At 38.6% G+C, this 17,662-nt stretch overlaps 2 protein-coding genes across 4 annotated transcripts in view; both read right to left on the reverse strand.

Moving 5' to 3' along the window:
* Window positions 1–2,404, reverse strand: part of mpped1 (metallophosphoesterase domain containing 1) — a 56,341-nt gene extending 53,937 nt beyond the window's left edge. Inside the window, exons 1-2 of one of the 2 annotated variants that reach the window (XM_055190864.2) lie at window positions 2,055–2,404; window positions 449–875 (exon numbers count right to left, since the gene is read on the reverse strand). In XM_055190864.2, the coding sequence (XP_055046839.1) occupies window positions 449–621 (173 nt within the window). In that variant the 5' untranslated portion in view covers window positions 622–875; window positions 2,055–2,404. The remainder of the gene's footprint in view (window positions 1–448; window positions 876–2,054) is intronic. The other variant, XM_055190863.2, reaches the window with a different exon arrangement.
* A 1,631-nt stretch (window positions 2,405–4,035) lies between these two features.
* scube1 (signal peptide, CUB domain, EGF-like 1) overlaps window positions 4,036–17,662 on the reverse strand; it is a 101,456-nt gene continuing 87,829 nt past the window's right edge. For both annotated transcript variants that reach the window (XM_055190661.2, XM_055190662.2), the window contains 10 exons: window positions 11,692–11,808; window positions 11,362–11,520; window positions 11,078–11,281; window positions 10,826–10,987; window positions 7,795–7,962; window positions 6,520–6,681; window positions 6,233–6,430; window positions 6,003–6,155; window positions 5,812–5,891; window positions 4,036–5,733 (listed from right to left, as the gene is read on the reverse strand). In XM_055190661.2, coding sequence (XP_055046636.2) covers window positions 5,581–5,733; window positions 5,812–5,891; window positions 6,003–6,155; window positions 6,233–6,430; window positions 6,520–6,681; window positions 7,795–7,962; window positions 10,826–10,987; window positions 11,078–11,281; window positions 11,362–11,520; window positions 11,692–11,808 — 1,556 coding nt within the window. In that variant the 3' untranslated portion in view covers window positions 4,036–5,580. The remainder of the gene's footprint in view (window positions 5,734–5,811; window positions 5,892–6,002; window positions 6,156–6,232; window positions 6,431–6,519; window positions 6,682–7,794; window positions 7,963–10,825; window positions 10,988–11,077; window positions 11,282–11,361; window positions 11,521–11,691; window positions 11,809–17,662) is intronic.

Here is a 17,662-nt window from a genome sequence, read left to right on the forward strand (position 1 = left end):
GTGGGAGGGCGAAGATGGGCAGGTTGTGACATCACTACACAGAAAAAACGGAGCTCATGAATATTAATTTGCTGTGGCTAGGTAATACTCCATGATTGTCAAGGCATGTTACAGGAATTATTTATACATTTTGACAGGAATTCCCTTATAGTTGGTCCAGTCATTGAGATACTATATAAATAAAAAAATGCTTGCATTTATCATTAAACCTTTTACCAAAATTACCAGAATACATTGAATGATATGTAAAGCAACACTTGCACTCCAAAAAAATATTAGGTTTTTGAATAGATAATCAAGTGATTATCTCAGTGTGTAGCCAAAAATATCCTTATACAGTTTGAAAAAATGTAGTAGAAACATGCTTGTAATTCAGTCAAGTGGGCTAAAAAGATAGAAGGGGACACATGATAACCGTTTAGAGATAACGTGTAAATGTGTTTCTTACATGTGGACATGGGGGGGCTGGAAACGACCCTGGTTGATGTTGTAAAAGGTGAAGGCTTGGGTCGGGTTGGCGCTGTATTCGTCCACCTCAATCGCTCCTCTTCCTCCTCTTTGAGTCTGCTGCTGCTGTTGCTGTCGCCGGGCTGCCATGATTTCCGAAAGAGTAAAAGCCATGGCACTACACACTTTTTCTCTCTATTTCACACACGACAGGGCACGATTAAAAGAAGTTCAGCCTAGCTGAGGTCAGATGGGGCAGGACAATCTCAGGTTGAGTCTGTGGGGAGGTCCAGGACCTTGTAGGACCACTGAACTCAGTGGCTGGACCACTTCACGGCCTCGCTGTTGGGAATGTGAGAACGCATGCTGCTCCTCACCAGTGTCGCTGGAATGGAAATACAGCCGGGACCACAGTGCATCCAAGGCACCTGAAGAAACAAGATAAAGGCAGATGTGCGGAGTGACAGTCGCATATTACCAAAACCCACAATCAGACACGTGTATAACAGCGGCATGTCCTTCTCTACACAAAGCCATGGTAACCATTCTGTCACGATTTCTGTGTCTAACAATAGAGTTCCCTGCACTTTCAAGATGGATGAAAAAAAGATTTGACGCAACCGAGACAATTGTTTTGGGAAGAAAAAGGACACAAAAGCTTTGTGAAAGAAACGGGAGCCAAAACGTTCTTTTTTTGAACAAAAATGACGAGGAGGAAAAGAAAGTAGAAAGCTTCCCCATTCTTCACGAAGCACCTGATTTCTCAAACCATTCGGAAGCACAGAAGATTTCGCCTGGTAGCCTACGTGGGATGAAAAAGTATCGTGTGACTATTCATAAAAAATAAATGAGGACAGAGACTAAGAAAGCGAAAAGGAACTAATGTATGGGAGGCAAAATAAATCTGTGGTGTTCTTTGTAAACTGGGCACAAAGGAATAAGAAAAGTGTGAGAAAATGAAGCTGGTCCAATGAAAAGTTTCAAACAACCTTACCAACAAAATAATAATAATAATCTAAATACATTTTAAATTGTATTATTTATCAAAGACTTTTTGTTATCTATTTATATTTTTGTTATAAATGTAGCAAACCCTAAAAAACGACAGAATACATGAAAAATAAGCATACAACTCTTACAAAATGTACTAAAGCATGGTACAGTGTTGGTATCAAATGTTAATATTATTATGTATAGTACCAGGCTAAGCAAATGTCATATTATATAGCTTTTATATTAGGAATTACTTCATAGAATATGACGATAATGCCATGGTCTATGTTAAAAAGCATTGTAATGCAGTTATACATATACAATAAAACACAGACCTCTGCTTGTCCGGTTGCTGTTAACCAATTAAAATGGGCATAACGGCAGCCCGCAAAGAAAAAAAACCCTGACAGAAACAGTGACTGGAAACATTGTTTAATTTAGTTTTTAAATCACAATGTCACACATCAATACCCATCTTGACCAAACACTTTAAAGATGGACTGTATCTATGGTAACAGTCTCCGATTCCCAAATCCATCAGCATCGTTTAAACACCCTCACTTTTATATACATATTCATGCATATTTAAAGAGTTCCGGAAGTGATTTACATACCTGGATAGACTGCAAACTTCACAGTCTGTTCGCCGGTATTTTAACAGAGATGTTCTGGTTGACAAAGCTAATAAATAAACCGGCGAGAGAGTGAAAACGCGGCGGGTCCGGCGTGCAGAGACGCGCGCTGGTTTGTTTAAACTGAAGTCGCGTGGCGGACCGATGTGTGTTTGTGTGTGGGTCTCGGGCACATAGACACTCCCCCTCGCGCAGCTCTCGAGCTTTCTCTCCTCCCCTGTGAATCCTACTATAGTGAAATGTTTAACTTATGAATATTAATTAGATCATGAATACGTTCCTGTAGTGGAGGCACGTCGCGAACCTTATTATTATTTATAAGCCAATCTTTCATCTTTAATAGAATACGCTAATTTGCCAACCGATTAGCCGACGTCTGCATTTCAACCAATCAGCAGGCCTCCTGGGTGAACGTCACATGCACAGATTCTGTTCATAAATATTAATATTCATGAGCAAATTTTTCCCATAGTAGGATTGGTTGACTGACCTCTTAACTAATGTCAAATCAATTATTTCAGTAGAAAAGCATGTCTTTATACCTTTTTTTCTACTTTTACTCTTCAGTCAGAACGACAGTAAATCTAACCAGAGATGCTATCTTTGTTGAACTTTAAAGTAGATAAACAGATTCAAGAATGAGTAAACTGCATCGGGGCTTGTAAATTGGCAGACTAAGTAAAATAGCAACTTTTATTGATACTTAAATAAAAAAATAAAAAAATAAACTTTTATAAAAAATCCCTGAAAGGTTTGTGTGTGGGCGCACTTGCGTGTGACAGTTAAGGAAATATTGGGCTTTAGGCTGACATTGGGAATATTGCATTTTTTTCTTTGTGTATGCTGCCCCCTTATGGGGAGAAAACTGTGCTATATGTTAATATGTCGACGAGAGGATGCTAAATATAATCAACGCAAGTATTAACATACGCAGTTTGTCTGTTTAATTTTTTTAACACGTTATGTAGGTGTGACACGTCAACCCAATCTTTAATCTTAATTTTAATGATGGTGATAAAGATGAAAGTCTACAAATAAACATTCCCACAGATATCACACAGAGCACAGCATGAGATTTGATGATTTATTAATAAAGTGAGATCTTAACAATTGTTTCCTTTCCCCTCCACATATCACAACTTCTGGGATTCATCTTGTGCTGCCTTGCTTTAAAAACAAGGTCTTCAGCATGACTGTAAGCAAACTGTTCAACAGAGCCTTCCTGAACACTGCCACTACTGTAAATATTAACTTAATAAAAAACAAAACCTAACATTTGTACATCATTTACATATCTGTTCCCATAAAGCTACAAGTCCACACCTGTAGCAGTATTAGTCACTTTATCCATCTAAGGGCCAAAGTGTGTGTATATGTAGTCAATTTAACACATCATACATTCTTCCTACTGTAATATTAACAGTTTCTTGAACAGTCCAATGCCAATGTTTTAATAAAACACCAATGAAAATGACAACCGATGTTCATCTCACAAGTGCATTTGTGTGTACAGTATATTGTGTGTTTATTGATGTGTGTGTGTTTCCATGTCTGCTTGTGAATATTAAAAATATGGTAGAAATACAAGCATTAATAAGTGCTCATATAACAAAGCAGCTTTAAAATCATAGCTCTAACCCCATACTAACCATATATATTTATATGCAAAACAATGCAAAATACTCAAAGTCGTCAGTGTTAACCGTGTCACTTTCATGGCACATCTCTGTGTGTGTTCCTCATCTCAAAGGGCCACAGACTGACACACATTTCTGATACACGCATAGGTTTGTGAGATCAGGATTTACAAAATAAAAATGCATTACAGAAGAAAATCATGCCAGGCTGGCATTGGTATATTGTCCAGTTATCTTCTTAACAACTTCACTAACAACACCACTATCACTGCTCTCTTTATCTGAACTGCATGTAGAAACACACGCACACAAAAACAGTCTGAAGGTGAAATGATTTGGGAGGTTTTAAGCCGGTCGACATTCACGTGCTTTTTGTGTGTTCTTGTCAATAAACACAGTCAACTCTTCATCCACAGTCCAACAACAAATATGCAAAAAATGTGTCTTTGTGCACAGCACAAAGGTGATACGTCATTATAATAGAGAATATGTCTCTAATTCCAAAATCTGTCTCTTTTTCATCACTGTCAGCAGTGACTGCACAACCAGCAAAAATCATCACATTTGCATTACTTGAAACGTGCCATTCCTTGTAACTAAACAACATGGATGGTTAACAACATGAAAGCAATACTACAATTACATTACAAGAAACAAATGACTTTAGACATGACAAAGGGAAGCAGAAGGAACGTCAACACACTACTTTTTAATATTACGAACAGTCAGATCATTATTACGAGACGTGACATTTCTGTTTTAAAGGGATAGTTCACCCAAAAATGAAAATTCATCATTTACTCACTCTTTGTAAACAAATCGTATATGATGAGCCCCATTCACTTCCATAGTAATACTATGGAAGTGAATGGGGCTCATGATGGTTTGGTTACAAACATTCCTCAAAATATCTTTCTTTATTTTCATGAGAACAAGTACATTTATACAGGTTTGTAACAACATGAAAGTGAGTAAATGATGACAGAATTTTCATTTTTGGGTAAACTATCCCTTTAAGGGATTTATTCTTCGTTTTATTTGGCTTTTTAAGTTTTCATATAAGCTCCATGCGGGAGCACTTGTTTCTACAACCAAGGTAAAACATCTCTATACAACAAAAGTAACTTAGATTTCCATTTTCTCTAAAGTTTACAATATAAAATTCAAGTGCAATCGAAGCTCAAAAAACTAGTTAAACAACGTACACATAACTAACTCTCGTACTGACAGGTAGTCTTTCTCTCTTAATTTTTTCTGGCTTTGTCTTTTTTGCCGTTTTCCATATTCCAACAGGTCATAAGAGGAAATTTAAGTGCACTCAGGATTTTAAAACCCCAATGCACACTAGGGGCGTGGAAATCATCTTTTTAAAGTAACAATATATATCTGTGTGTGTCTGTATACTGTAAAAAAAAATGCAGCATGAAGTTAAAACAACTTGGTTTTGCAAGTCAATTCAACCTATTATTTTAAGTTTTGACTAGTTGACCTAACTTTTAGATATAATTGTTTAACTAAATATGTTAAGTTACAAAAATGCTGCATTTATTTTACAGTGTGTCATAATATGCCCTAATAAGCCTTCCCATATCGTTGTACGCGCGCACACACACACACACACATATATATACATACATACATATACAAATATATACTGTGTATATCAAACATCCAAAGGGGCTTTTTGAAAAATAAAGCACATAAATATTAAACAAAACAAAACAAAAAGTTTTGGTAGAAAAACAAATAGAAATTTTGAGACAGGATCAAACTCTTTCCTCATCCTGCCGCAGTGAGGCCTTCTGGAGGATAGTGGAGAAAACAGAGGAACAACAGAGGAAGAGATAAAGTCGGGATCATGGAAAATTGTTCTATTTGTACGGCCGTAGAAACCTGGAGACTTTGGAGCGTAGCAGTTTAATAAAGGACCGTGGAAACATCTCCTTTGACTCCTGCACGGTGTATTTAAAGTAGTTATGAGGGTGAGCCAGAACATCAAAGAGAGCTTTAATCAGTTTCTTGTCCTGAAACCAAAAAGAGAAACTGAATTAAAAGTTGAGTTGTGTTAAAAGTTTCATAGAGTAGTGAAAATGCACTCGTACTTTTAATATCTCCTGGTGGTTTTCTGAGGCGTAAAGTCGTCCGTCTCGAACAATGTCCTCTATGAGTTGTTGGTAGTCCTCTGTAAAAACAAACAAACATGATTAATCTATATATATTTGCATGTATGAGTCACATACATACTGTATATATTTGTCTATATGTGTATGGATGTGTGTGGACTGCATCTTACCATCATAGGTGACATATGGAACCTGAAATCCCTTTCCACTATTACCCTCATTAGATTTAAACTGTATCCACAGCTTTCGGGATCGGGAAGTGAAGGCAATCGGTCGCTCGTATGTCTGACATGTCTCATAAGTTGTAATGGATGTGGGCAGGGCTAAGAATATAGCAGAGGGGTTCAATCATTTTCTGCACCAATGATATTTTGTGTAAAGCAGTTGCATGAAACCATACCGCTCTTCCTCATGACAAGCACGTCTCCACACTCGTCCTCAATTGGGAGGAAGATCTCGGGCACCACAATGAGAATGCGCCTCTTGTTTGGAGGGTTTATGGTCCAGACACAGTCCACATTTGATGGATAGTCCCCAGGATAGTTGGGAGATTCAATGTAACCCATGAAATCTCCAAGTTCACCTCCACACAGCTGGTCTATAGATGTGTGGAGAACAGATCTCTGTAAATGTACTGTTTATCACAGGAACGCATACTGTATGCGAAAGAAAGTATGTGTAAATTACTTTTGCAGTGGGAAACGTTGGTGGCTCCATCAAAATCTGTGGTGGTGTTTCCAGGGCAGGTGATACAGTAGTTCTGGCCGAACTCAGATTGGTAAGTGCCAGCTGGACACCGAATACATCGGTGTGTGGTGGAGTTATAATGATGTCCAGGAGCGCAATGAACTAGATAGATAGAAGACACATAGATTAGATCATACATGCATGGATCTATGGATGATGTATTGTATGTATGGATAGACAGAGAGACGGACAGACAGACAAACACACAGACAGAAAGATAGGTAGAAGACAGATAGATTAGATGATACATGGATGTATGATGGACAGAGGGGCGGACAAGACAGATAAATAGACAAACAGACAAATGGATGGAGAGATAGATAGACAGATGGGCATACAGACAGAAAAAAGATAAATAGATAGAAGACAGGTTAGATGAGACATGAATGTATGCATCGATGTATGGATGGATAGAGGGAGAGACAGACAGAAAGACCGACAGATAGAAGACAGACAGGTTAATAGACAGACAGTCAGGCAGACAGATAAAAAATCAGATAGACTGACAGATAGATAAATAATGGAGAGATAGATGGACAGAGGGACAGACATACAAACATAAAGATAGTTAGAAGATGGATAGATTAGATGATAGATAAATGTATGGACCGACGAACGGATGGAGAGACAGACAGATAGATAGACAGGAAGACAGACAAAAAGACAGATAGATTAGATAATAGACAGATGGAAATACAGACAAATTAGATGACACACGGATGGATGAATGGATGAACAGACAAATATGAACAGATAAAAGACAAACAAATAAATAGATAGACGGAAAGATGGACAGACCGATAGATAGAAGACAGATGGATGAATGAGCGGACGGACAGACAGACAGACAGACAAAAAAGATAAATAGATAGAAGAAAGGTTAGATGAGACACAAATGTATGGATCAGTGTATGGATGGATAGACGGAGGGACAGACAGAAAGACCGGCAGATAGAAGACAGACAGACAGATAGACGATAGACTGACAGATAAATAATGAAGAGATACATGGACGGAGGAACAGACATACAAACATATTGATAGTTAGAAGACAAATAGATTAGATGATAGATGAATGTATGGACAGACAGATGGTCTAACAGACAGACAGACAGAGAAATCTTTACATAGTGCATTGACAGTGCAATGCACTATACACACCACAGGTGCTCTTGTTTTGTGGTGTATCCTGTGTTTCTGTAATCCCCAGCTTACCTTTGGCTTCACAGTCTCTGAAGGATGTGCTGCCTGTATGTTTGGTCATGAGTCCTCCTCCACAAGGGAAACAAAGCACACGACCGGGCTCAGGCTGAAAGGTGCCCAATTGGCACGGCTGGCATGGCCGGAACCCATCAGTGGAGAAGTGACCAGCAGGACACTGACCTACAACCAGAGACAGTAAACAGGAATATTTTATTAACAATATCACCATACTGTTCTTAACGTTGTGCTTTCAATCATTTTATTTCTATTTATCAGTGGCGGCTGGTCAATAGAGGGTGCTAGAGCGCAGTCCTCCCTGGGCCACACACACAATCATTATTTTGTAAATTATATAAATGAATATTTATATGGTGTGACATGATCATCATCTGTGGAGAATATATGCTGTCCCCGTTTCTGTCTGTCTGCTCATCTCAAGTTCAGCTGTGGGGAAATCAAGAAATTGTCCACAGGAGGGTCTTTGTAAAAGTTTAGCCAATTACTGATTCAGGAAATAAAAACATATTATAATATGACATAAAACTTAGCCAATCAGAGTCCTCAAATTTGATCTGAGATTGGCAACTTTTCTGTTTTAGCCATCTGCTAAATTCAGTACCTAGAGATTGGGCGCAAGTTTCACTACTTGACAATATTCACAGTCTTCACTTATTCACCCACTTTTTCTGGACAATCTCCTTCAATGTCCGTTTGAGAAGATAACTTTGGCAGAAAAACTGATGGTCAAAAGCTGGGTCCAGATCAACCTGACCGTTACCAATGCTTATGGTTCTTCTCTCCCGTTAAGGGGTTGTGTACACATGGATCCCTAAATTTTTAGTAAGACCATGGTTTTACTACAAATAAATCCTTAAACCTATTTTTGATACAGAAACCATAGTTTAAAACATGGTATTTGTAGTAAAACTGTGGTTATACAAATTGTAATCAATCTGCCTAAAAGCTTTTTACTACACTTTTACTACAATAAAACCATGGTAATTCAGTATCAGCATTTTAGTATCAGCTGCGCTTTTAAACACACAGGATCCCTGAATTTAAACGATTAGTCCATTTTCTTAAAAAAAAAAAGTCCAGTTAATTTACTTACCACCATGTCATCCAAAATGATGATATCTTTCTCTGTTTAGTCAAGAAGAAATTATGTTTTTTGAGGAAAACATTCCAGGATTTTTCTCATTTTAATGAACTTTAATGGAACCCAACACGTAACAGTTTAAAATTGCAGTTTCAAAGGACTCTAAACAATCCCAAACATAAGGGTCTTATCTAGCGAAACGATTGTTATTTTTGTAAAGAAAAAAATATGCACCTTTAAACCACAACTTCTCGTCTATCTCTGGTCATGTGACACGCCAGCGTGACCTCACGTAATTGCGTAATGCCGTGGAAAGGTCACGTGTTACATATATAAAACGCACATTTGCGGACCATTTTAAACAATAAACTAACACAAAAACATTAATTAGTATCATTCCACATATAACAACGTCTGAACGGTCCTCTTTCTCCACACTTGTAAACACTGGGGCGGAGTTTCGCATACATCATCTGTGACCTCTTGACGTATTGTGTGAGGTTGCGCTGGCGCGTCACAGGACCAGAGAAAGACGAGAAGTTGTTGTTTAAAAGTGCATTTTATATTTCTTGTCAAAAATGACAATCGTTTCGCTAGATAAGACCCTAATGCCACATTTGGGATTGTTTAGAGTCCTTTGAAACTCTGTTGAAACTGCAATTTTAAACTGTTACGTGTTGGGGTCCATTAAAGTCCGTTAAAATGAGAAAAATCCTGGAAAGTTTTCCTCAAAAAACATAATTTCTTCTCGACAGAACAAAGAAAGACATCAACATTTTGGATGACATGGTGGTAAGTAAATTATCTGGATTTTTTTTAAAGAAAATTGACTAATCCTTTAACAAATCAGTAATCAAAATAAGTTCTAACATGAAACAAAATCAACCCAAATTCTTGATAAATTCTTATGAAATTAGTAAAAGCACAAACCATATGCCCTTGTGATAACTAGAATGGGAATATACAAAATACTCATTTCATAATCAGAATCAATTGCAAAAGAAAAACAATAAAAAAATATGAAAAATATTTTTATATTAATAATATTGTTTTTTATTAAATATAGCAGTTCCCCATGCACCTCTCAAACTGATTTGCATAAGGACACTAAACGTCTGCCAGAAAATATGTTACTGTATCTGAATGTAAAACTTATACTTTGTTGCACCCACCAAACAATTTCCACTGCTATTTATTAAAACTTTTGTATTCATTTGGCTAAACTAGAGTAATATGATGAGATGTTGCACCTTGGCCAAATGTTGTTTTAAACGGTGCTGTAAATACTGTAAATAAATTCAATTAGAGTCAGATAAACATTACGAGAGCGTTTGTAGTTTTTTATCCACAAGAGGGAGCTGAAAGCAAACTGTTATTTCTACAAACCTGAAGCTACAGACAATTGTGACCCTGTCTGTGTACACCCACCCAAGTGATTTACTGTTTTCTACATAAATTCATCTTACTGTACATATGAAGACCTCAGATGCAAAACCCTTGTTTAGTATGCCTGACATGTTTTAAATGATCATTTCTTATCAATAGATTCTGCCAACAAACCGGTGTTTCTGAATGACCTGAGGCCGGGAATAAGCGGATTTGAAGCAAAAGTGTTTGATGAACGTATGTGTGTAACAGAGGCGAGAGCATTCCTTTAAAATCATTATCTCAATTTTGACATTAAGATTTTGGCATTTAGCGGCTTTTGCATCTGAACACCTCATACGGACATAAAATTGAGCTCAGATGTCTTTTGATTTACATAATAATGAGTAATTCTGAGATTTTGTTTGGCTGGATTGATCCTGAATTTCAAAATGCATTGATTAGGTATGGATCTGCATTAATCAGCCCCAATAATCAATAAGTTTTCCATTAGCATCACAAAGCCGATCATTGATTGAGAGTAAAAACATCTGTATCCACATACACAGACGGACACACCTCCACATTCGGAGACATTCTTGGCTCCTTCGATCCCCTGGCCATCCGTGCTGGGGCAGGGCTCACAGGACAGCTGGCCCTCTCGGTCCTGATAGGTTCCTGGAGGACATACCACGCACTGCTCCTGTTCTCCGCTATAAAACGTTCCCACACCGCAGCTGACTAGGATACACACAACACGTCACACACACACAAATGCACAGATTTGTGTCTTACACATACAAAACAACAAAAGCATTTGAGAATTCTCACCGCATTTTCCGTCAGTAAGAACCTGTCCTATACTGCACGCCTCGTTTTCGTCCGTCTGCCGCACGGTGCGCTGCGCCACCTCATACGCCGTACCGGAGAACTGAATGTAAAACTGCTGCTTGCTGATGGATTTACGCAAGGTGCGCATGGCGCTCTGCAGCCTCTGCTTGGTCTTCTCACGCACACAGTCCACGTTGCATGATTCTGAGGTAGAAATAAATGCCATCAGCGATCTTAACAGAGGCAGTAGAGTTAAGACATGAAACATGTACACATGGAGTTACCTGATGCTTCCTCTTCTTTCATTTCCATCTCAAACTCTGCGGTGATGTGAGAGACTTCTTTAGAAGGAGACTTGCGGCCACGCCGGCGCTTTTTGGAGGAGTCGCACTTCAGATTTACAAAAGTCACCTGACAGTCATCGTTGCAGGGGAACTGACCAGCTGAGGACAGGGGAAACTTTTTTATGCATTCTTATTAAAACATTTCAAATCTCTGAAATCTTAAGTCTCATATATAATAACAGAATATCAAGATATCAAAAAAGATATCAAGGTTATATTTTCACAAAATGCACTTTTCTGTTGTGTAGGATGATTTTATGTAGCTCTCACCCTGAAGGCCCTGCTTTCCCATGTCTCGGGGTTTCTCTTTGTTTCGGGGTCTGAGGTGGCACTTGGCGTCTTTGATCTTAAAGCGTGCTTTCTGCTTTACGGGCTGAGCCAGCATCTCTGATGGATAGGAAATAGGCAAAGTCTCAATTTCACTTGCACAGTTTGGATAATAATCATGGAAAATGACAAAATATGAGGCCTTTTCATTTCCAAAATTTAAACGTACTAAATCAGTCTTGTGGGTTGAACGAGCCATTCCAAAGTATTAAAAATGAGAGTATCTAGTTTAGGACGACGAGTCCAAAAAAGTCGAAAAAATAAAATAAACAGGAGAAAAGAGAAAGCGATCTAAAAGGTCATGAGTTGAAGCAAGAACAAACTGTGGTTGTTGACGTCTCTATGGGTTATAAAGGCAATTTCGGACCCCGGAGCACGGGTTCGGTGCTGAACCTTTGGTTGACGTTCATTTCGCAATGCGTGCCTGACCCATGCGTGCTTGCCGGGCTCTCAGGAGCCGTTGTGGTAGAATCCTGTCTGTGTATTTCAAATATGTCAGCATGTAAACTCATAGCCAACACAGGGTCATTCGCTCAGGTTCACAGCGTTCCCGTGTACTCCATCCAAAACAAGAAGCAGTGCGTGTATGCGGGAGTATTTGGAAGCTGTCTGAAACTGTCCAAAATCTACAGAACAAACCGCATTGGGAATGTCGAGCTGGAAAAGATAGGGTCCCGGGACTAACAGTAGCGTGACATCAGTGGGGTCAAGCGACTGCTTCTCCAAGCAGATCCCGGTTTTTCAGCCTGCGTCTGGGTTTTGTCATGAAGATTGTGATAGAACGGATCAAGTCATGCAATATGAGCTGTAGTTGTCTCATCTCTCTGATCTCATCTACAGAGGCCAAGGAGAGGCATTTTGGGACAAAGATGTGTGCTGAATCATGAGGATCGATGAAGAGGAAAATGAATAAACCAGGACTGACCAAACCTTTTTTTGAGAAAATGATCCGTAAATAAAATAAAGAGTTGTCAAAGTTAACACCCTAATGCGTGCAGTTGAATTAAAATGAATGATGCATTGCTTGATTTTGATTTGCAACTTTTCGTTCGAATTTCATGTCAAAAGTTCAAATGACTGCTGTCTTTCAGTCAGGTCGATTGTACATATCTTGCACTTAATGCTTTTTTTGGCTGTATGACATTTATAGCTACGCTGATGTCAGTTGCTTAAAGGCATGGTAGGCGATTTTTTGCAGAAACCCTTTTTGCTATGCTGGCTGAAAATCTTTTCACATCCTGATAGCAATCACTAAACTACATGGCTTTTATATAAACACATTTATATTAAAATACATTTTCTGTGGAAGGCCAGTGAAATTTTGCCGAAGTCAATGCAATGATAGGATGTTCAACTTGCCTATTAATCTATGTATTTGCAAACCTCCATGCATCCCGCTTGTCTATCTTAAAGTCACAATGAAATTCAAACTTCATATTTAATTTTTTACAAATGACTTATCTGTGAGCTTCATCATTGCTTAAAAATGAATGTGTCCTCCTAATCTTAAATAAAAAATGCAAATCTTCTCCTCTCCCCGGATCCAGGGAAAAGATCGCAGTGATTAGCATATAACAACAACCAATCAATTCTGGTTAAACTAATTCAAATCAACCCCCCTCTCTTTATTACATTTCAGAAGCTGTTTCACTTGGATATATGTCAAGATGGAGAAAATAAGACAATCACTACTTACGTTTCGTTGTGAATAAGTTTTTCTTAGGTCCAAAGAAATGTACCCGACCCAAAATGACCCGAATCACTTTTTACTAAATGTGCATCATATTTTTAATAAGACCCGAGTCTGAGCCGAACCAGTGGCAATTTTTTAACCCGACTGGACCTGAATGTAAACGGCACCGATGTGTGTGCAGTCTGCATCCCCGCATGCACCAGTCAGACAGAAAGAAACCCCACTGACCTCGCATTCATTAGGGCCCGCTGCTCCATTTATTTTCATTTGTTATCTGACAAGGACACAAAGGTGACCGCTTAAATGTGCATTTCAAATTGATTGACAGGTCTGTCGCAATTGAAATTAATCTACTGTCAACCACACGATGTTGTAAGTACTCTTGACAAACAGAGAAGGGTTTTGGAAAAGTACTTGCCGGCCGCACACACGCAAGATAGTTTGGGTTGTCTCGGGTCCGTTCGTCAAAAACACATTCATTTACGTGAAACTTTAAAACCCAAACTGGCATGGACATCTAATTTTCCAATGTAAGTGGACCCGTGAAGACCTCTTCTTTAAAGTAAGATGATTTTATTTAAGCAAAGTTTTGGTATTTGTGCTAGTTTTGATTTAGGCAGATCTGGCAACCCTGCGTGTCCCATTACGCCATGCAGACCAAGTGAGAATGGAAGGCAAACATCGACTACCTTTCATTCCTCCTAAACCAACCAAACATGGCGCACAAAATGAAAGTGTGCAATGTGTTTCACCAGGCCCGGGTTGGGTAATCGGGAGAACCGGGAGAATTCCCGGTGGGCCGCTTCACTTTTGGGCAGGTCGAGGTTTTTGTTTTTTACATTTGTCACATTGGTCGAGGTTTTTGTTTTTTACATTTGTCACATTGGTGAGTCTATCTTCTCTTAAATAACACTACACACGTTCGGCATTCTGACACCGCAGCGTGCAGCCCCTGCATGGGTTGCACCATGTGAGTGAGTTCCCCCCTCTCCTCCCATAGAGTTGGTTCGGTCCATAGCCCGTCTTTTCCTAAACTTTTCTCAGGTAGGCTGGGCCGGCCCTACCGTAATGATACGCGTTTTGAGGGAGGATGGGTGTGAAAAAGAGGCCAGGAGGGGCTGTAAAAGCCAGGAGGAGGATGCTGCCAAATGTGCCAAGCTTACCGATTTATTTTTTTAAGAGGACAAAGACAAGTGGTGACAGGTAAAGAGAGATATGCCTAGTAATGATTAGCATTAGCAACTTAATTATTCGGCTAATACAGTTGTCTACCTGTTCAAAAGCAAAATGTTAAATTTTATCAAAATATTAGCCTTGTGTATCAAACAATACATGGCGATTCATAGACTATATTATGCAGTTTAATATTGATAACAAAACTCAAGCTTGATCTGTGTATACAGGAAATTTACTTTTTATTATTATTTTATTTAATTACTAATTATTTTTTGTAGTGTGTAAGTATATTATTAGGGGCCAAGCACCGAAGGTGCTGAGGCACCTATTGGAACTGTCAGTATTATTATTCTTCATCTTCTTCCCCAATGGGACTCTATGGCAGCCCTATGAACCGTATGTAGGAAAATGATGAAATTTGGCACAGTTGTAGTGGTGGTCTTAAAAAGTCATGTGACCAAAAATGGGGTCTCTAGTCCTAACTCTATAGCGCCACCAGCAGTGCAAAAATTCAATGTTCAAATGGTTATAACTGCTGATCCGCTTGATCTATGAAAATTCTACTTAGTACACGAGATTGCTCTCCTCATGCTTGTTGTTTTTAATGCTTGTTGTTTTAGTAGCGGCCATTTTGAAATGTACAGTATTCCGTTTATTCGCTACTCCTCCTTCAAATTTGGTTCAATTGTTATGAAATTTGGCACAGGTGATCTTTGGAGTGAGCCGCACAGAACTGACCGAACAGAATTTTTATATTTATCTTTGTTCAAAAGTAATAAATGCGCAAACTTAACGAGGTTGACGCAAAAATGGTTCTGAAGCTGTAGCTCGGTCATTCTTTGATCAATTGAAATGAAATTTGGTACACTTCATGTGGAACATGAACTTGGGGTTCATGCCAAATTTGGTGACAGCGCCACCTATGGGTCATGAGATATGAAAATAGGCTATTTTTGCCCATAACTTCTGAACTGTTTGTCAGAAAATTATGATCTTGATGTCTATGGATTGCTTACCTCATGCCGCATCTGCCGATGTGTATTATGCCGGGTTTGACCGAACCGCCTGTCCGCCATTTTGAAATTTCACATAATTTGTTATATTTTTTGAACTATTGGACATATCCGCGCAAAAATTAGTAAGGAGCTTCGACATGATGTCCTGAAGTTACCTGGGAAGTCAGAGTACAGCGCCACCTAGGGGTTATAAACTATAACAGTTCTTATGGAACTGCTTATAACTTCTGAATACTTTGTCTGATATTAATTTCTTTGTGAAATTGTATTCACTGGTTTATGCCGATTGCAACTAGGGCTGAAACGATTCATCGAGTTACTCGATTTACTCGATTCAAAAAATTCCTCGACGCAAAAATTCTGCCTCGAAGCCTCGTTAAATTCCTATGACGCGCACTACACGCGCCGAGATCTGATTCACACGGACCGTTGTTCAATGTTCAGGAAGCACATCATAGCGCATGGTACATTTTGAATTTAGTTGGCGCGATGGCGGAGCGAATATGTCCATAAACGGCAGAGAGAGAATGTTTAAAGTTTGGGATCATTACATTCAGCATCTGAACCGAAAACATCCACTGTTGTTTCACCAAGCGTCGATGAAACAAGGTAACATAGCTTCCGCTGATTTTAATCCCATACTGTATTTGTAGCGATGTCGTTATGCGGTTTGACTAGATATGATGTTTAGCTTTGATGTTTTCGTATTCACGTTCAATTGCTTAAAAAAGAACCCCTTCACAAACACGCATGCACTTTACAGGTGTGTGTACCAAAAAAACAGCACCACAGTGCAATCATATATGGGCAACTTGTAATCTGACATATTTTGTTCAATAATAATAATCTCTGTTTTATTGGAGTTTAGCATAAGGAAGTTATTCTCTCTCACGCGAGTCAGACTGATCGCGCAATGCATCACATATGCTTAAACTTTTATGTAGCCACGCAACAATAATTTCAGCATGCATTTACTGTATACAGCGGGACGTGATGTCGTAACGCGTTTTTTCGAACTGATTCTTAACCTAAAATGCACCGCAATGCAAGTGATGCAAACCAAATGCAGCGTTCTTTTGAAAAGGAATATATGTTTTTCTGCCGTACCAAAATGCAATGAAGCAACTGAACGTCTGACTGGGGTGTCACTCTTCCTCAAGCACAGCACGCGTGCACACAGAAACACAGGTGCACGTGCGCGCGCACACACACAGGTTGTTACCATAGCAAATAGGCTCACCCCAGAAATGATTTATTATATTAGATATGTTAGTAGCCTAATGGTAAATGCTGCAGGTGTGGAAATGTACATAAACCAGATATTTACTTTGATGTCAGTGCTAGATTACAGCATGAAACCTGTTATGCATATTAATAAATTAAAGTGCTTAATTGTTGGCACTGGCACTTATAAACTTTTAAATTAATAGGCTTATTTTTTGGAGCCAAATACCTCTGGTTTTTTTAGAAATAAAAGCCAAATGCTTGAACATTTTACAGCCACGTCATTTTCGTTATGCATTATTTGTTTTGGTTGTTTAAAAACACAAACAAAATTTGTATCCGATTACTTGATTAATCGATCGATTCAGTGCTAGATTAATCGATTACAAAAAGAATCGATAGCTGCAGCCCTAATTGCAACGATACCTCGTTTGGCATTTTCCAACATTCTGTTCATGTGTTATTGTAAAGCATATGGTAGATGATTTTTTCGCTACTCCTTTTACAAATTTTGTTTATTTTATGCAAGGTACTGCTCGTATAATGTTTGGAGCAATCCGCACAGAAATGACCGAACAGATTTTTGATATTCTGTTCTCTTTCTTAGAAATACCACTCCAAAGTTGACCGTGCCTGTGACATTGTCTATTTGTCATAGTAAATTAATGTGACTGTATATTACATTGTATAGCATTACTATACAGAATGATGTTCTTGTCTTCAATCTCACTTGAGCTTTTTGATTCTCATATACATTGTATTTCTGTTAGTTCTGCTCTGCACTGTCAGTTCTGCATCTGAGTTG

This window comes from Misgurnus anguillicaudatus, chromosome 1, assembly GCF_027580225.2.
Source record: "Misgurnus anguillicaudatus chromosome 1, ASM2758022v2, whole genome shotgun sequence".
Lineage (NCBI taxonomy): Eukaryota > Metazoa > Chordata > Actinopteri > Cypriniformes > Cobitidae > Misgurnus > Misgurnus anguillicaudatus.